At 38.8% G+C, this 20,669-nt stretch overlaps 1 protein-coding gene across 2 annotated transcripts in view; it reads left to right on the top strand.

The window, feature by feature from the left end:
• LOC102016964 (vomeronasal type-2 receptor 26-like) overlaps positions 1-20,669 on the top strand; it is a 45,934-nt gene that overhangs the window by 21,476 nt on the left and 3,789 nt on the right. The window contains exons 1-2 of one of the 2 annotated variants that reach the window (XM_013509866.1): positions 14,270-15,093; positions 19,844-20,053. In XM_013509866.1, coding sequence (XP_013365320.1) covers positions 14,578-15,093; positions 19,844-20,053 — 726 coding nt within the window. In that variant the 5' untranslated portion in view covers positions 14,270-14,577. Of the gene's footprint in view, positions 1-14,269; positions 15,094-19,843; positions 20,054-20,669 lie in introns of those variants that run through there. The other variant, XM_013509867.1, reaches the window with a different exon arrangement.

The raw sequence follows: 20,669 nt of genomic DNA on the forward strand, positions 1-20,669 counted from the left end.
TCCCTTCAGAAGCAGGGAGGATGGCGCTGAGGCCGAGGGGGTGGTGGCACTGAGCCGCCGTGCTGTGGGGAGGTCCCTGCTGTCACATTCCACACCTGACTCTGCTCTCCTCCACGGAATCTCACTGTGGGAGAACTCTGGTCCCACCACACGGGTGAGCAGGCAGCTTTGTATCAAACTCAGTGACGGTCCCAGCTCACCCAGCCAGGAGGAGCTGGAGGTGCAGCTTGAATCCAGGCAGTGGGATCACTATCCCAGGGTTTGAGGTGGTTCTCAGAGCTGAGATAAGGACTGTAACTCACCCTATCCGTTGAAAATATTTGCAGGTTCACAGCTTCCAATCGTTGAAAAGGAATTTCCAGGATTAGTCAGTAAGAGGCACAGCAAGGGTTTTATTAGATAGAAATTCAAATGTGCACACTGACAGAAATACAGTGCAGGCCTCGAGAGAGAGAGAATTATTTTCTTGAGGTGGGAATATTCATGCTTCTGTTCAAGGGGTGAAAGCACCAGGAAAATTGGCCCACAGACCAATGCCTGCTAGCCTATTTTCAGGTATCAGTCTACTTTTTTTTTTTTAAAGAGAACTAATGAAAACATTCCTTTGGTTTTTTTTCAACCTATTCCTTTAACTTAGAATCAGGTTCCTGTTAGTTTCTGAATTAAGCCAATTTATGGACATAGAGTATTCCTAAGCAATTTCGGGTGTGATGGTTTGGAACAAGAAGAGCTTAAAGGAAATGCTGACATGAATCACCTTGGGTAGCTACAACTCTGTAGTGGAAGGTGCACTGTTCCTCAAAGTACAATTTTTAGTTATGATTCTCCTTGTTATCTGTTCTGTTTCTTATATCCTATCACGTTTTCCATACCTGAGACTTTCACCCTTCATTCTGAAGTGTTCAGTAGGATCCACTTTCTTATAACTGCTTCAGTTTGAAGAGGAGCATTGATCTCGCCCCTTCAGGAATCCAAGCTCTCACCAGGACTAATCAAAAGAAGACAAAAGATGATGAGTTTTGTTGTTTAATCAAACCATCATCTTTTGGTAATCTGGAAAGGCGAACAAAGACATTAGCAAGTTATTGATGTTTAATCTTCATTTTATAACCACATTAAGCAATCCTGGGCCAGAAATAAAAGGTCAAAGGTTGAAGAATAGTGGTTCCAAAAATGGTAGCATTCAGGAGCATTTGACAGAAAACTTTTATCTTTAATATTAACTTCTATTTATTTTGAGGTGTTTACCTTAATAAAACACTTGGAGTTTAAGAGTATACACATTTTTCCTGCTTGTTAAAGCCATCCATTTAAAATTTTTCAGCATAACAATAGTGAGAGAATATACTAAACAAAAGTGTCTCTCCTTTTGTGACCACTGGGCCATTACTTTTTTCAAGCATAGAAGTTAGAACCTGCGTCTGGCCTCTATTTTGCAGACCTGAAGATGTTTGGTAAAGATTGGTTCTAGATAAATAAAGTCTGAAGTGAATCACAAAAATTTAGTTTATAGCACAAAGTTAACAAATTGGAGTAGCTAGAATATTTATATTGCCAGTTTTATTTTATAGGCACAGCTATATAAGAAGTTAAATCTTTACCTGAGTGGCACTTGAAGTTACATTAAGATGAAACAATGGAATATACTAAGAGAGGCTAAAGAACACATTTTTGGAACAGTTAGTGCAGTGGTGGTGAAACTTTTAGAGAAGAAGTAGAACATTACCATATAAAAGTTATACAGTTTCACAAAGAAAATTTAAAATCAAGAGCAAACATAGCATTTTAGCATAATAATTGTGGTGGCTTTATTATACTAGAGCCATTAAATTCTTGTTATTATCTCTAAAAGAATAATTTATATGCTCTCTTGGGATAAAGGCATTTATCAACGGGTTGCATTTATCCAGTAACAAAATATTAAGTGATATTCAGTCTCATCTAAATTTTTTACTCTTTAAAAATAAAATGCCTTCTAGAGTAGAATGTATTTGTTTACAAAAGTATATGATAAGTGGCTAAAGCCTAATTTTTAAATATTAGACTGTCACTATCTATAACGTATAGTGTTTGGGGACATCTAACTCTCACAATACAATTAAGCAATAGTCACATAAACAGAAGCCTGAAAAAGTCTATCATTATACACAATTCTGTTTGAAAATACCAGCATTGTAATATGTTCTCCTAAATTTTGTGCTTCAGAGGGCTTGTACACTTGGGAAACATAAATGCATTTAATACACCAAGAGGCTAGTAATAATTAGCATCAGAGCTATTTAAAAATCTGTTACATATATTCACTTAGCTTTCACTTTTAAAGCAAAATTTAGATTCCTTTAACAGATTTACGTAATGTAATAATACTGACGTGAGTCAGAGAATACCTATATACTTCCTAGACCTTAGAAAACGGTGTTGCTGACCATAAATAGACTTATTTCCCAATATGCTTGTGTGTGTTATTCATTCATTTATTTGTTTGTTTGTTTGTTTGTTTGTTTGTTTTGGTTTTTAGAGACTGTGTCTCGCTTTGTAGTTTAGTATGGACTTAAACTCACCATGTAGTCCTCTCTGGCCTCAAATTCCCAGTGATTCTCCTACCTCAGCCCTCTGAGTACTGGGGTTACAGGTGTGGACTACCAAGCTGGCCTCTATCTCATTTACTGAATAACTGAATGCTTCTTTAGTCAAATCCAATAGATGAAGATCCTGTTTTGAATGGCAGCAACAGATTTAAGGAGATGTTAAAAATTGTGATTATTTTTTATGTTTAAGAGCTAGATATGATATATATTGTATGAAAGAAAGCATCTGTAGTTTATTCTATATGCATTAAACTTATGTAGTCTTAACTCTGCAAACGTTTAACATTCATGTTTAGACTCAGAACATAATTTCTCTTCAGATATATCCATCGCTAGTTTTATCTGTCTATCTTGGCTCATGAACTTAATTTGTTTTACAATTTTGGAAACTAGCCCTGTTTGTGTGTGTTGGGAAAGGTGCCCATGGTCGCGTCTGTCACTTGATGTGGAGCTCACACAGAAAAAAAATTTTGCCAAATGCTGCTGTTTGTGGACCAAATTGTTTGCGAACAAAAGCATTAGTGAACTACAGATTAGATAAATGCAGATGTAGATATAAACGATACAGATATAGCTATAGATGAAATTATATTAAGTATACAGAGTCCAACAAAAGTATACAAATCATGACAAGAAAAATTTGTATACATGTTTTAATACTAAGTTCACTGAGACATCATGAGATTAATGTAAGTTACCGTTGACCTCTACAGTTACAAGAGGTGCTCAAAGCTGTGACCCTTAGCTTCAGGACATTTATTAGTACAGCAAACTGCTGAAGTGTGTGCACATCTTTTGGGCAGACTCTGTATACATTTATATTTTTTACACTATTTATTAAATATGAAATTATTTAACTCTTAGTAAACCTAAGAAAGCAATCTGACACTTTTATATATAAGCAATTCATAAAGACACATTAAGTGGCCAGATATTTATTCTCCTTTTATAGCCTTAAGAAGTGAAGAGTATTTGAATTTATATCCATCACTTGATGAGTGAGATATTGTTATGAACATGTGTCAGCATTAATTCCATTTTTATTTATTGACTTATTTAACAATTACTTCAGATTATTTATGAGAAACAAAGTATAGCCTAGTTAATATTCATAAGATATATGTATATATAGTCCTTATAAAATCTTAAATTATTATATACACAGCAATGGGCATTGCATTTATAAAACTAATTTATTAAAGGTGGATATTATCTTTATTGGCTAACAAACTGACAAACTGTCAGGAACATATCACTAATTTAAAGACATTTTTACTCTTAACAGACAACTTAGATTAGCTCTCAGTTAAGACATGTGGACACAAAATATTTGAGCTAATATCATAAATGTTCATTTATCTATAAACCAACTTATACAGAAGTTTGAGAGGATTACACACCTGGAAGTTGATGTACATATTAACCTAACACATGTAACCTCTATGCTCTCCAACTTTAAGGTTCTTATTTGCAAGTTTTATAAGCCTTGAATGTAGCAGTTTTTACTCTGCAATATTCTAAGTGAGTTTTTTTTACCCTTGTTGTCTGTATAACTATTTTCTTATCAAGGGCCCTAACAGGTGTTTGTAAGGGCAAAAAAATAAAAATGACAAAATGAAATTGATATGAGCTCAAAAATATTTTTCAAGTCAAGCAGCCTTAGCTCAGCGGCAAAAGCGCCTGCCTGGCAAGCGCAAGGTCGTGAGTTCAGTTCCCGGTACCGGGAAAAAAAAAAAAAAAGATGTGGATGAGTAAGCAGACAAACAAGACAAGTAGGACACAAAACAATCACACTGAGTCCACTTTAGGTACATTAGATTTGGTGAATTTTTTTTGTGTTTTTTGGTTTTTTGGTTTTTTTTTTCCAGTACCAGGAATCGAACTCATGACCTCACGCTTGCCAGGCAGGTGCTGTGCCGCTGAGCTAGATCCCCAGCCCCTAGACTGGTGATTATAATAAACTGATTTTTTCTTTAAGTTTATAACTATAAATAGTGTAGTCAATGAGAACTTTCCCTAAGAAGTATCAATTAACACTCCTTTTTAAAAAAAAAAACAAAGTTGTAACAGTATTTTCTTTAATATTCTGAACTATCCTGAGTACCTTTTTCTTGATAGTTAACACTATACATATAATCAATAGAAGTCAAAAAAGAGAGAGAGGGCTGTAAAATGTTAGATGGGATCTTTGTTTACTTTTTGTCCCTGTAAAACCAAGCTTGAGGTCTTGTCTTTTTAATCTTTACTTATACTTGGAGAAAAATCATCCTTCAAAAATCCTCCATCTTAAATTGCTCCCAAGTTCATAAAATATAACCTGAAAGAGACATTTTGGGAAAAGATACTGGGTTCTCCATCATCTTTTAAAATGTACGGCATACCTTCACTATCCACCTTGTATACTTTTGGAAAGAGATGAAGAGAGAAACAAAAAAAGAGAAAAAGTGGGGGAAAAATATAGGATCCCGTTTTGGTCCCGGAGGTCAGGCAGCGTGATTACAGAGTCTCAACCTGGAGTCAGACCAAAACCCATCTCACTTTTCTCAGGGCCATGCTTCGAGTGCCATCCGCCCCAGGTGAGGTCACATTATGTGTGCACGTGCCTTGTCCTGTGCTCACCCAGCATGGCAGTGCACCCCACCTTCTGTCATGACTAGCCTAGACGCCCCTGCCAGGCACACAGAAATCTTTCCTGAGATCAACATCTGGCAGTTCCATTGCATGAGCAGGTCAGAAGAGTGGGAGAAGGAAGTCATACACAACAGCTGGGGTTTACTGAAAATATCATCCCGGACATCTATCTAGGGACATGTTTTGTATGCAAGAAACTCATAGAGGTTTAAAAGTCTGTAGATGCCACTTAGCAAAGAGAAATCACATGCCATTTTATATGGGGAGGTAAACTTTTTAAAAATTATTCTAGTATTATTTTTATTGGTATATGTTTGTGTTACATACAATTTGTAACATTATAATCATCTTGAGCAATTGGTAAATATACATACTGCATCTTAATCACTTTTACTACCTCACCCTGTCCTCCCCCTCCCCAATGCATTTTTTTACATTTTGTTTTATTTTATTTATGCTACAAAAATTAATATAATTCTGAATAAGTGAATGAAAACGTCTCTGGCTCAAGCAGGAGAGCATAGTGTCAGTGTCTCCATTGAATCCTTCTCTTCAGGCATGGGAGGATATTCTTCTATTCTCCTTTTTTCTGAACTGGATTGCAAATGTTTCACCATGTTGGTACAGTTTTTTAATTGATACATTTTAGATATATATAATGATAACATTCATTGCAGAAAATTTGCACCTGTACACGATATATCTTATTGCTTCTTCTTTTCCCATTTCCCTACAGTCCCTTCAATCATTCTTCCCCTCTTATTTACAAAAGGTTTGTGTCCATTTTTTCCTTCTATTCTCTTTTTTCTTGTCCCTTGCTGCCTTTCCCTTCCCCCCCAGCTCCCCCCCATTTGAACATTATCTTACTGCTTTCCGATATCTATTGTACATTTTTGTCCTTATTTACACTTTGGGTTTCTCACGCCAGAGGTTTTTCACACCGGAGAAACAATGTGGTATTTAAACAGGTGTGTCCAATTTATTTCACTTATGAGTATGGTCTCGAGGTCCACCCATTTACCTAGAAACGTCTCAAGTTTACCCTTCTTTGTGGTTGAGTTGTATTCCATTACATTAAAAAAAAAAAACCCACATTTTCTATATCCATTCATCAGCTGGTGGGCAAACGGTTGTTCCCAAGATTTAACTATTACAAACTGTGCTGCTATAGACATGGGTGTGTATATTTCACTGTGGTATGATGCTTTTAGTTCTTTCAGGAAGATACCAAGAAGGGGAATACTGGGTCAAATGAAACCTCTATGTTTAGTTTTGTGAGGAATCTCCACATGGATTTCCACAGTGGTTACATCAGTCTACACTACCACCAACAGTGAGTAAAGGGTTCCTTTTTCCCCACAGCCCCACTAGCATTTGTTATTGGTTGATTTCTTGATGACAACCATTCTTCCTGGAGTGAGGTGGAATCTCAGTGTTGTTTTAATTTGCATCTCTCAAGTGATCAGTGATGTTGAATTTTTTTCATGTATTTATTTGATGTTTCTACTTCTTCATCTGAGGAGTGTCTTCATTTCAGATGCCCCTTTTTTGGACTGGGTCTTTAAATTTGGGGGGGGTGATTTTTTGAGATCTTTATATATTTATCTGAAGAACAGCTGGCAAATTTTTCCCACTCTGTGTGTTGTCTCTTCACTCTGTTGGTGGTTTCCTTTGCTGTACAAAAGCTTTTTAATAAGATGAGATCCCAGTTGTTGATTCTTTGTGATATTTTCTGTGCGATCAGGGTTTTGTTCATAAAGTCTTTGCCTATACTCATGTATTCAAGAGTTCTACTTATTCTATCTTCCAGTCATTTTACTGTTTCTGTTTTAATGTTTAGATCTTTGATCCATTTCAAGTTTAGTTTAGAGCCTGGTGAAAGATACGAGTCTAATTTTAATCTTTGGCATATGGAAAGCCAGTTTTTCCAGTACCATTAATTAAAGAGGCTATCTCTCTTTCAATGAAGGTAAGGTGGCTGAGTGTGTTTGAACTTGTTTCTGCACCTTTCAGTCTGTTCCTCTGATCCCTAGGTCTGTTTTTTTTTATCACCAGTACTATGATGTTTTAGAAGCACAATTTGTAATAGCTAAATCTTGGAAACAACCAAAATGCCCATCAACTGATGGATGGATAAAAAAGATGTGGTCTTTTTATACAATGGAGTACCACTCTGCCATAAAGGATAAACTTGAGACTTTTATAGATAAATGGATGCAACTTGAGACCATACTCATTAGTGAAATAAATCAGACTCATATGTATAAACATCATGTTGTCTTCCTGGTGTGAGAAACTGACAGAGTAAATAAAGTCCAAACTGTACAATAGATATTGTGAGGTGGGAAGAAATTGTTCAAAAGGAAAGAGGAATTAGGATTAGGGAAAGGGGAAAGGAAGGAAGGGAAAAGGAAAAAACAAAATACAAGATAGTTATATTACTAGTTTGTCTTAGATCACTGAAAAGAATTATTTGTGCTAATGTCATTTGGATAATTTTGTGCCCATATCTTGTACTCTGATTTACTACTTTGAAGATAACAATATGCAATGTATTAACTATTGTTATTATCCTATTACTTTGTTTTGAATTTTTGTTTTATTATTTTCCATAAAATAAAAAATATAAGTCTTTTGGTGGAGTTCTTGAGGTCTTCTATGTAGAGTATCATGTCATCCACAAATAATGATAATTTTCCTTTTTTCTTTCCTATCCTTTTTCATTTTATTTCTTTCTCTTGTCTAATTGCTTAGACTAATATTTCCAGAACTGTATTGAATAAGAGTGGTGATTGTGGACATCGAGCTCAAAGATCATACAAGGATGGAAATTGTCTTGTCCTTGATTTTAGAGTGAAAGGTTTCAGTTTTTGGCCATTTAGTATGGTGTTGGCTGTTGGTTTGTCATAACTGGCTTTTATGAGATTGAGATAAAGACCATCTGTTCCAGTTTTCTGTAGGGGTTTATCATGAATGGTTGTTGGACTTTGTCAAATGCTTTTTATGCATCTATTGAGACGATTATATGGTTTTGTCCTTGGTTCTGTTAATATAGTGAATTATATACTTATTTGTATATGTTGAATCATTCTTGCATCCCTGGGATGCATCCTACTTGCTCATGGTATATAATACTATGTATGATTTGTTGCCTTCTCTTTGCCCATATCTTACTGAGGAATCTTACGTCTATATTCCTTATGGAAATTGGCCTGTAGCTCGGTTTTTTGGTTAGGTCTTTCTCTGGTTTTGGTATCAGAGTAATTTTTGATTCTAGGGATGAATTTGGGAGTATTTCTTCCCTTTCACTTTCATTAAAGTGTTTGAAAATAGCACCATTATATCTTGTCTAAATTTCTTGTAGAATTCAACAGTGAATCAATCAGGGCCTCAGAAAATCAGAATAGATGGCCTTTACATTGATCTGATAAAAGCCACATATAACAAAACAAAAGCCAACATCATATTAAATGGACAAAAACTAAAAGCTTTCACCCTAAAATCAGGTACAAGACAAGGATAGCCACTATCACCACTCCTATTCAATATAGCTCTGGAAACATTAGCCGAAGCAATTAGAAAAGAGTGAGAAATAAAAAATAAAGATAGCAAAGGAAGATGTTAAATTATCATTCTTCACAAGTGACATGATATTCTACATAGAAGACCCCAAAAACTCCACCAAAAGATGTCTAGGTTTAATAACCAAATTCAGTAGCATCGCTGGATACAAACCCAACACTCAAAAATCAATAGCATTCCTGTACATGAACAACAAACTTACTCAGAGAAATTAGGGAAACCACACCCTTCACAATAGCATACTAAAAAAATGAAATACTTAGGAATCAATATAGCAAAACAAGTAAAAGATGTATACATTAAAATTTACAGTACTCTGAAAAAGGAGATCAGAGCCTGGGATATAGTTCAGTGGCGTAAGCACCTGCCCGGCAAGTGCGGGGTCCTGAGTTCAATTCCCGGTACCAAAAAAAATATGAAAAGGGAGATCAAAGAGGATATCAGAAAATAGAAAGATATCCCTTGCTCATGGATAGGAAGAACCAACATAGCGAAAATGGCCATATTCCCAAAAGTGTTATACAGATGTAAAGCAATCTCAATCAAAATACCATTAGCATACCTTAGAGAACTAGAGAAAATACCCCTAAAATGTATTTGGAACCAGAAGAGACCTAGAATAGCAAAAGCAATTCTGGGCAACAAAGGAAAGGAAGGAGGCATCACAATCCCTGACTTGAAATTATACTACAAGACTACTGTGATAAAATCAGCATGGTACTGACAGAAAAACAGAGCTGAGGATCAGTGGAACAGATCGAAGCAGCCAAACATGTTTAATGCATAGTGTTTGTAAAAGTGGCTCCCTATATGCTGAAGACTAAAACTACAACCATATCTATGCACTAAACTCAAGTTAAAATGGATTAAATATCTAAATATTAAAACAGAAACACTCAATCTACTGGTAGAGAAAGTAAGTAGAAATCTTGAAGACATAGATGTAAGTAGAGAATTCATGAACAAAATCCAAACTGCATGGGAATACTTCAAACAACTGAGGCCTCATTTTATTAAAAAACTGTACATCAAAAGAAATAACAAACAGAGTGAAAAGACAACCCACACATTGGAAAAAAATTCCAGCCAATTGTCCCTCAGACAAAGGATTTCTATCTAGAACATATAAAGAACTGAAAACAATCAGACTCCCCCACATACATTCAAAGACCCAATCCAAAAATAGGCATCTGAGATGAATACAAACTTCTCAGATGAAAAAATTCAAATGGCAAATGAATATATGTGTTATGGTTTGTGTCTGAATGTCCCCCCAAAGCCTCATGCAGTCATGGGACAGGCTTCTAGAGTTATGTTTGATTCATGGTCCAATGTTGGAATTATGGATGTGAGTGCTACACCTGCCCTGGGGCAGGTAGTTTGCATGCAATGTAAGGGAGGGAAAGAGGCTTGCTCTCCCCGCTGCTGCTCCTTCCTTTTGCTCTTGTTACTTTTTCTATCTTCAGCCACCATGAACTGTTGCCTTCTGCCATGTGCCACCCTGCCTTGGAGCCAGCTGAGTATTGACTGAAACCTCCACAAACTGTGAGCTAAATAAACCTTTCCTTCCTTAATGCTGGGTGTCAGGTATTTTGTCTCAGCAATGCGAGAAAAGTAACCAATACAATGTAAAAAGGTGTTCAACATCATTGGTCATTTGAGATACGCAAATTAAAACAACACTGAGATTCTGTCTTACTCCAGAAAAAATGGCCTTCATGAAGAAATCAATGAATAACAAATGCTGGAGGGGTTGTGGGGAAAAAGGAACCCTTCTCCACTGTTGGTGGGAGTGCAGATTGGTGCAATCACTGTGTAAATTAGTATGGTGATTCCTCAAAAAGCTGGTATTAGAGGTCCCGTTCAACCTAGCGATTCCCCTTCTGGATATCTTCCCAGAAGAATTAAAAATATCATACCACAGTGATATATGTGCTCCCATTTTCATAGCAGCACAATTTGCAGTGGCTAACTCCTGGAAACAACACAAATGCCTACCACCCAAGAAATGGATAAAAAAGATGTGGTCTTTTTATCCAATGGAGTACTACTCAACCATAAAGAAGGATAAATCTGAGACTTTTATAGATAAATGGGTGCAACTTGAGACCATATTCATTAGTGAAACAAATCAGACTCACATGTGTAAACATCGCGTTGTCTCCCTGGTGTGAGAACCTGAAAGAGTAAATAAGGTCTAAAATGTACAATAGAGGGGCTGGGGATTTAGCTCAGCGGCAAAAGCGCCTGCCCGGAAAGCGCAAGATCGTGAGTTCAGTTCCCGATACCGGAGAAAAAAACCAAAAAACCAAAAAAAAAATAAAAATAAAAATAAATAAAATGTACAATAGAGAGTGTGAAATGGGGAGAAATTGTTAAAAAGGAAAAAGGAACTAGCACATTTCTCTGTGGAGGCCTCTGGGGTTGCCAGTAGTCGCTGTGCATCTGCAGGTTCCAGCTGCCCTCTCATACAGTGGTCAGGTCTCAGGGAGAAAGCCCCACTTGCCACCCGTTTCTTCCACATTGAGGTCTGTCTCTGCTCTCCCTGTGGGCTTCAATTTTCTCTTCAGTTCCTTGCTGGGTCCCAGAGACCCACTTCCCTCCTTCTCTGACATGCATTACTGTATTTCAGCATCTGGACACCAAATCTCAAGGAGGCTGTTTCTCTGCTATCCACCACTCTTCTATCTTCCCAGAAGTCTCCCGCATACATTGCTTAGAGAGGTTTCAGTCCGTGCTCAGCTGGCTCCAAAGCAGAAACATCATGGTGGAAGGGTACGGCAAGTGAAAGCTTCTCCACTCATGACACTCAGGAAGCAAAGGGCAGGGCAAGAGGCTCTCCAGCGTATTTAGTCCCTTTATCAAAGATGAGATGGTTGAATGTGGCTGAAGTTGTTTCTGTGTGTTTTACTCCACTCCATTGTTCTATGTGATGAGTTTTGTGCCGGTCTCACCAAGCTGTTTTCATTACTAGAGCTTCATTGTATAACCTAACTTTTGGGATTGTACTGCCTCCCACTTTGCTCTTTTTGCTCAGATTGTTTTGGCTATTCTGGCCACTTTGGGCTTCATACAAATTCTAAGACTATTTTTTCTAGTTCTTTAAAGAATGTGGATGATATTTTTATAGGAACTGCATTAAATCTATATGTCACTTTTGGTAAAATGGCCATTCTGAGACCAGTTCTGCCTATCTTTCCATGTATTACTGTTCTTCTCTATCTCCTTATTCAGAATACTATAATTTTCATTATAGAGGTCTTTTATCTCCTGGGTTATGTTGATTACCAGGTTTGAATTTTTATGCTACCAAAATTGGGATTATTTTCCTGATTTCTTTCCCCTTGGGTTCATTATTGGTGCATATAAATGCTATTGGTTTTGTGTATTGATTTTGTGTCCTGCCACTTTGGTGAATTTGTTTGTTAGCTCTAGGATAATTTTAGTTCTGTCTTTCCTATTCATATACCATATATGGTCATGACTTGATCTTTTTAATGATTTGCATTCCATTTGCTAGTATCTTGTTGAAGATTTTTCCATCAAGTTTGGATAAGAATATTGGTTGGTCGAGGTAGATTTTCTGTGCTGTGTCTGTGCTGTTACTGGGGGTAATGCTGGCTTCAGGTGTGATTTGGCAGTGTTTCTTACCTTGCATGGAACAGTCTAGGAGTATGGGCATTAGCTCTTTTCTGAAGTTCTGATTTAATTCAGTGGTTGAGTCTGTCAGGTTCTGGGCTTTGTTTTCATTGGCAGAATATTTATTACTGCATCAATATTTTTGGCTATTATTGGTCTCCTTGAGATTTTTATATTTTCTTGGGTCTTTTTTGATAAGTAATATATATTAGGTTATATCCTTTACTTCCAGGTTCTCCAGTTTAGGGGAATATCAGTTTCAAAATAGTTTTTCATAACTTACTGGATTTCAGTTGTGTCTGCTATGGTTTCATCTTTTTATCTAATCACATTGGTGTGGGTCTCTTCCTCCTCTTTTAGGGTAAGTTTGACAATGTCCAACTCATTCGTTTACTGATTGTGTGTATTTTTGTATTCTTCATTTCACTGATTTTCATTCATTTTCATTTCATTACATATACTTCCTTTGACAAGTTTTCGATATGGATTGGTCTTGTTCTTTCTAGTACCTTTCTAATCATTAGGTGACTTATTTGGGATCACCCCATTTTTCTCAGTCAGCACTCAGAAGTATAAATTTCCTTCTCAGAACTGCTTTCATTGTGTTTCAGAGGTTTTGATATGTTGTGTTTACATTATTATCTGGGTCCAGAAATTTTTAAACTTCTTCCATGATTTCTTTTCTGACCCTTGATTATTACTTTCCCAGCATGTATGATTTAACTTCTATGTGACTGTTTAGTTTTTATGGTTTCTTTTGCTGTTGATTTCTACGTTCATCCCACTGTGATCTGATAGAATGCAAGAGATTATTCCAATTCTTTTTTTATCTATTGAGACTTGTTGTATAGTCTCAGACACTACTTGGAAGATTGTTCTGTGGGTGTTGAGTATAATGTGTATTCTGCTATTGGATAAAATATTGTGCTAGTATCTGTTAAATCCAGTTGTTCACTCATGTGGTTCAACTGATTTTTTTTGACGTTTTTGCTGGTTGATTTGTCTATTGTGAGTAGGGATATTGAAATCTTCCATTATGATTGTAATGGTCTCTATCTGTCCTTGCATGTCAAGTAGTTTTTGCTTTATGAAATTGTATCACAGGTATTTAGTGCATTAATACTTACAGCTATTATCTGTCTCTGTGAATTGGCCCCCTTAGCAATATGTATGGACTTTATTTCTTTTTAATGCAATGACCTTTTGTTTTGCTTTGTTTTGTCATTGTTTAGCTTAGTGTTGAGATAGGGTCTTGCTATGTAGTTCAGGCTGGCCTTGAACTCACTATATAACTCAGGTTAACCTTGAACATGTAGCAGTCCTCCTCTCTCAGCCTCCTGAGTGCTGAGATCACAGGGTGTGCCACCACACCTGGCTATGTCATAACGTCTTTTGGCCTTCGTGACCAGTTTTGGTTTGAAGTCCACTCTGTCAAGTGTTGGAGTAACTACTCCTGCTAGTTTGGGGGCTCTGGCTACACGAAACATGGTTTCTCATCTTTTCAATTTCAGTGGAAGTATATCTCTGTGGGTGAGGTGTGTCTCTTGCAGGGAGCATGGTAGTGGACTCTGGTTTCCATTCAAACTGTGGTCTGTATCTTGCCCTTGTGCTTCTTAAGGGATGATGTTGTCTTCCCGTTGCTATGACCTGAGTGAATATCTTCCCCTCTGCCCAGGACTGGGGATGGGCATGGAATGTAGTTCTTAGAGGGACAAGTCTGTGAGAATTTCCAGGCCATACAGGGGAACTGGCCTCTCTCAGTCTGTCCTCAGTCTTCCCTTATTCCTCATTTAAACTGTGACCAGCTTGTTTCTGAGCCCTGGCCTTGTTTTCTGTCCCCTGGACCTCCCCACAGGTCAGCTATTCATCCACACTACCCAGCCTCAGTGACAAGACCCAGTTCCCCTCCTTTCTGCGGACCCGTGCCAGTGACCTCACATCCTCCTACGCTGTCACCCAGCTGGTGCTGCACTTCGGATGGTCCTGGGTGGGCATTCTGGCCCAGGATGATGACTTTGGGCAGCAGGCTGGCACTCTGGCCACCCAGGAGCTGGGCCAGGCAGGTGTTTGCGTCGAGTTCCACCTGCACGTCCCTTCCCTTCAGTCCCCTGAAAAGATTGATGCCGTTGTGTGGAAGATGGAGAGGAGCACGGCCACAGGGGTCCTGGTCTTCCTGAGCAACAGCAATATTCAACTGGTTCTGCAGCGCCTCGTAGGCACCTGTGTCCTTGGCCAGGTCTGGGTCAGTGAGAGCCTCGGGCACACAGTGATTGCCCTGGCCACACCGGGTGCCTCCTGGGTTCTGCAGGGTGCATTCGGTCTTATGCTGCACAGCAGCCGTGCACATGGGTTCCCTGAGTTCTTTGCACAGCTGCACCCCGGCCAGACCCCAGAGGACATGTTCCTGGGGAGGTTTTGGGAAGCCACCTTTAAGTGCAAGTGGCCACATGGCAATGACACTGCGACAAGGGACGTGCACCTCTGTTCAGGTAATGAGAGTCTCAGCAGCCATGAGTATTCTTTCCAGGATGTGAGTAGAGTGGAAGCTGCCTACCCAGCCGTCTACAGCATTGCTCATGCCCTGCAGGACCTGGTGTCCTGTGAGCACGAGGATAAGGCATGTGGAGATCTCCAACACTTCCAGCCCTGGCAGGTGAGCAGGGAACGGAGGGGAGCCAACACTCTCAGCAGGATGCAACCCAGAGGTGCAACCAGAGGTGTCTGGCAGGAACACTGGACCAGAAGTCCCAAAGCCAAACTGGCTGTGTGGGCTCAGATGCATTCCATTCCTATGGTATGGCTCCATTTAGCATGCCCTGGATGCCTCTGGAAATTCAAATGTCAGATTTAGTGTGAATAGTTTTTAGTATGTGTCCCAAATTTGAGTTTTGTGACCAATAATTGATTTATAATAAATATATGGTCCATATCTGAATTTAAGATAAATAGCAAATAGCTTCTGTGTGTGTGTCTTATATGCATGAGATATGCTGTTACTAATAAGTCTTTTTTATAGCACTGTGGATTAGCCCAGGGGTATGCTCCAAAGGCTCTAAGCCTACAGCTCATTTTTTGTTTTATTTTGGATAGGGTCTGGCTAAGTCTCTAAGCTGCCCAGGTCTTCTTATCCTCTCGACTGTGTCAAGGCTCACTCCTCACCATTCCCCCTCTGAGGGCCAAGGCTATGTGCACTAAGGTGTTGTTTGATCCACTGTGACCTGTTTTATGGAGGACGACCCCTTGCCACACCTACTCTCTCCAGGAAGATATCACAACCTGGAGGCTTCCCCACCACAGATAACCATGTCCTTGTCCCTGACCTCTGGGTTCTTCATGATCCAGTCTCCTCAGGGCTTTCCCTGTGGTCTCTCCAAGCTAGTGTGCCCAGAGTGATGCTTCACTGGACCTTTGTAGCTGTCCTGAGAGGAGAGCTCACAGGTGGGATATTCTATGAGTTCTTTCTCCGTAGAGAGAAACTCTGTGGTTGGGGGCATTGGAAAGCAGGCTACTTGCCTGAGGAAAGCAGCACAAGTGCCTATAACGTGAGGGGGGGTTATTTTTTATTTTTTAAAAAAGAAGAATCAAACTTCTCTTTATTCACAGATGATGTGGTCATATGGTTCTAAAATGCTATTACATCTACAGATAAATTTCTAGAATGAACAAGTTGAATTTTGCAAAGATGACTGGATAGAAGATAAGTAGGAAAATTAATTTAGTTTTTATATATTAAGATCAATTAGGGAATTAAAATTATTACTTATAGCACAGGATAACTTCAAATATCCAGGAACAAAGTTATTCAAAGACATCTATCATTAAAAGCTACAAAATATTCAAAAGAGAAGTTTAAAAATACCTAACTAAATACAGATATACAACAGCAACATTTCAGAGAATGGAAGACTCAATATCGTTACAATGGCATTCTCCTCAAATTGATCCGTGGATTTCATGCAATTCTATAAAATGTCAGCAGGTATTTTATAGTATTTTTTTTTAATTTTAATTTTATTGATACATTTTAGAGGTATATAATGATTGCATGCATCACAGGGAATTTGTACGTGTACATATCTTGATTTTTTCCTCAGTCCCCTCCCTTCAATCTTTCTCCTCTCATTTACAAAATCTTTCTTTCCAACTTCTTCCTTCCATTCTCCTTTTTCTTTTCCCTTCCTTCCTCCATTACCCCTTCCTAGTTCCCCTTCTCATTTGAACATTTCCTTCCTATTTCTCAATATCTAGTATACATTTTGGTCCATATTTATATATTTGTTTTCTCACAGCAGAGAAACAATGCAACATGTAAACAGGTGTGTCCAATTTATTTCATTTAAAAGCATGATCTCAAGGTGCATCCATTCACCTAGAAAAGTCTCAAGTTTACCCTTCTTTCTGGCTGAGTAGTACTCCATTATTTAAAGAACACATTTTTGATATCCACCCATCAGCTGGTGGGCAAACAGTTGTTTCCAAGATTTAATTATTACCAACTGTGCTCAACTGAAAAGGGAAACTAAATCTTCCAAGATTTAACTATTACAAACTGTTGTTTCCAAGATTTAACTTTTACAAACTGGCTGCTATAGACATGTGTATATTTCACTGTGGTATGATGCTTTTAGTTCTTTCAGGAAGATACCAAGAAGGGGAATACTGGGTCAAATGGAAGCTCTATGGAACCTCTATGTTTAGTTTTGTGAGGAATCTCCACATGGATTTCCACAGTAGTTGCACCAGTATACAGTACCACCAACAGTGAGTAAAGGGTTCCTTTTTCCCCACCACCCCTCCAGCATTTGTCATTGGTTGATTTCTTGATGACAACCATTCTTCCTGGAGTGAGGTGGAATCTCAGTGTTGTTTTAATTTGCATCTCTCAAATGATCCGTGATGTTGAACTTTTTTCATGTATTTATTTGCTGTTTCTACTTCTTCATCTGAAGAGTGTCTTCATTTCAATGCCCCTTTTTTGGATTGGGTCTCTAAATTTGAGGAGTTTGATTTTTTGAGATCTTTATATATTTTGTCTGAAGAACAGCTGGCAAATTTTTTCCCACTCTGTGTGTTGCCTCTTCACTCAGTTGGCAGTTTCTTTTGCTGTGCAAAACCTTTTTAATAATATGAGATCCCAGTTGTTGATTCTTTGTGATATTTCCTGTGCAACCAGGGTTTTGTTCATAAAGTCTTTGCCTATACCATGTCTTCAAGAGTTCCATCTATTCTCTCTTCTAGCCAGTTTCATGTTTCTGTTTTAATGTTTAGATCTTTGATCCATTTTAATTTTAGTTTAGAGCCTGCTGAAAGATATGGGTCTAGTTTTAATCTTTGACATGCAGAAAGCCAATTTTTCTGGCACAGAGATTATCTTTCTTCCAGTGAAGGTGCTTGATTCCCTTTTCAAACACTAGGTGGCTGAATGTGTACGGAGTTGTGTCTGAATCTTTTAATCTATTCCATTGATCCTAGGATGGTTTATTTGTTTTTTACCAGTACTATGCTGTTTTTATCATGGTAGCTTTGCCCTATAATTTCAAGTCAGGGACTACAATGCCCCCTGTCTTGCCTTCATTGCCCAGAATTGCTTTTGCTATTCTAGGTCTTTTCTGGTTCCAAATGAATTTTAGGACTGTTTTCTCTAATTCAGTGAAATATGCTACTGGCATTTTGAATGGAATTGCATTGAATCTGTAGAACAATTTTGGAAGTATGGCCATTTTCACTATGTTGGTTCTTCCTACCCAAGAACAAGAGATATCTTATTTTATGGTATCCTCTGTAATCTCCCTTTTTAGAGTGCTGTAGTTTTCAGTGTAAAGTTCTTTTACTTCCTTTTTAGATTGATTCCTAAGTATTTCACTTTTTATGCTACTGTGAAAGTTGTGGTTTCCCTAGTTTCTCTCTCAGTGTGTTTCCTATTTGTGCACAAGAATGCTATTGATTTTTAAGGGCTGACTTTGTATCCAGTTATACAACTGAATTTGGTTCTTAAATCTAGAAGTTTTTTGGTGGCGTTATTGGGATCTTCTATGTATAATGATAACTGAAATTCTTCCTTTCCTATTCTTATTCATTTTATTTCTTTCTCTAATTGCTCTGTCTAATGTATCCAGAAATACATTGAATAACAGTGGTAATAGTAGCTATCCTTGTCTTCTACCTGATTTTAGAGGGAAAGTTTTCAGTTTTTGTTGATTTAAAATGATGTTGGCTGTTGGTTTGTTACAGATGGCTTTTATTAGATTGAGATAAAGACCATCTATTCCAATTTTCTGTAGGGGTTTTATCATGAATAGTTGTTGAACTTTGTCAGATGCTTTTTCTTCATCTATTCAGACGATCATGTGATTTTTATCTTTGGTTCTCTTAATATGGGGTATTACATTTACTAATTTGCCTGTTAAACCATCCCTGCATCCCTGGAATGAATCCTACTTAGTCATGGAGCATAATCTTCTTGATGATTTGCTGCAATCTGTTTAATGCCTGGATTTCTAACCTTCCTCCTCAATGTGTGATGTCTGCTAACTCTGACATCCTGCCATCTAATGGGTGGGAGGACAAGGAGGTTGTGAAGAGCATCTTCACCATCTACTTGCAGCCCAGGTGGACTGAGGTGGACATCCTCTGCCTGGAGTGGAGAGCCATCTCATGAGGGTATGCTGCTGGCCTGAGAGGCCAGAGTGGAGACTGAGCAAGGAAGGGGTGCTGTTGTGGCCTCCACTCTGATTAAAGGACCTCACCTTGTTGGGGACTGAGAACACATGGCTCTGAATGCATGGACACTGAGGATGCCTGGCTGTGGGGCAGGGCAGAGAGGATAGAATCCACCAGCATGAGATGTCTGCATGCGGTGAGATAGGGAATGAGTGGAGGGCCAGGTTAGATCTCAAGGAAGAGGAACCTGAGATCCAGCCTGCACAGAAAGCTGCTGCCATAGGAGGAGAGTGGTGGCCCCAGGGCCAGCCTGTGCCAAGGCCCCGCAAAGGACAAGAGCCCAGGCAGGGCTGCAGCTGGTTTGGTGGCAGCGTCTGGAGTGGGATTGGGAGCACAGCAGGCAGGGCCTCTGTGGACACCATGCATGGAGAATGCACTGAGCTCAGAATAGGACGTGAAGCTCAGGATGGGACACAGCAGACACAGTGTCCTGGGTTCCTGCCTCCATGCAACAGTAATGAAAATTTAATTGATGACCTCCTTATAGCAGTAAGAATGATCTGATTCATTACTAAATATGGCTCTATAAAAAGTATACATTTTTAAACTTTCCTTTTGATTTTACAAGAAGGTAAAGTGGAACATTTTCCTGGCCCCCTGTGCCAGTTGGTGCTACCTGGAGCTCAAATCTCTGTCCCCCAGCCGGGGCCCTGGCCAGGCTACATGTCAGCCTCCTCCCCCAGCTCCTTCACGCCCTCAGGAAGGTGCGCTTCCAGACCCCTGATGGGACCCACATCGCGTTCGATGCCAACGGAGATTTGGTGGCAAAATTCGATGTTTTCCAAAGACAGCAGAGCCCAGAGGGCCAGTTTAACTTTGTCCACATTGGCACAATGGACCCTCATCCCTCTTTGGGGCACAGAATGATGATTCACTTGAAGGATGGCATCCAGGTAGGTATCCTTGGTGCACAGATGGACTGGGGGCAAGGATTTTGTCTCTGTGGCACCTTGAGGTGGATGTGACTGTAAATAGGGCCAATTCTAGCTCAATAATGTTATCTGTCCATAGTGGACTCTTCTATGAGAGTAGAAAGGCATTTACTCCCCATCAAAACAAAAATCACTGGGCCAGATGGCAAGCGCAAGGTCGTGAGTTCGGTTCCCAGTACTGGAGAAAAAAAACAAAAAACAACAAAAAAAAAATCACTGGGCCGGGGATATAGCTTAGTGGCATAGCACCTGCCTGGCAACTGCAAGGTCCTGAGTTCGATTCCCAGATTCCAAAAAAAAAAAAACTAAAATCATTGATCTGGGCATGATGTTGTATACCTTTCATTCCACCTTCTCAGGAAGATGAGACAGGAGACCTGCAAGTTGAAGGCCATCCTGGCGACTTATTAAGACCTTTCCCAAAATGAAAAATAAAGAAACATGGCTGGTGATGTCATCAAGGGTGAAAGTTCTTGGTTCACTCTCTGTAGAGAGGGGGAAAATGCAAGAAAGGAAAGAAAGAAAGAAAGAAAGAAAGAAAGAAAGAAAGAAAGAAAGAAAGAAAGAAAGAAAGAAA

Source organism: Chinchilla lanigera, unplaced genomic scaffold (assembly GCF_000276665.1).
Source record: "Chinchilla lanigera isolate Chin_1 unplaced genomic scaffold, ChiLan1.0 scaffold00183, whole genome shotgun sequence".
Classification (NCBI taxonomy): Eukaryota; Metazoa; Chordata; class Mammalia; order Rodentia; family Chinchillidae; genus Chinchilla; species Chinchilla lanigera.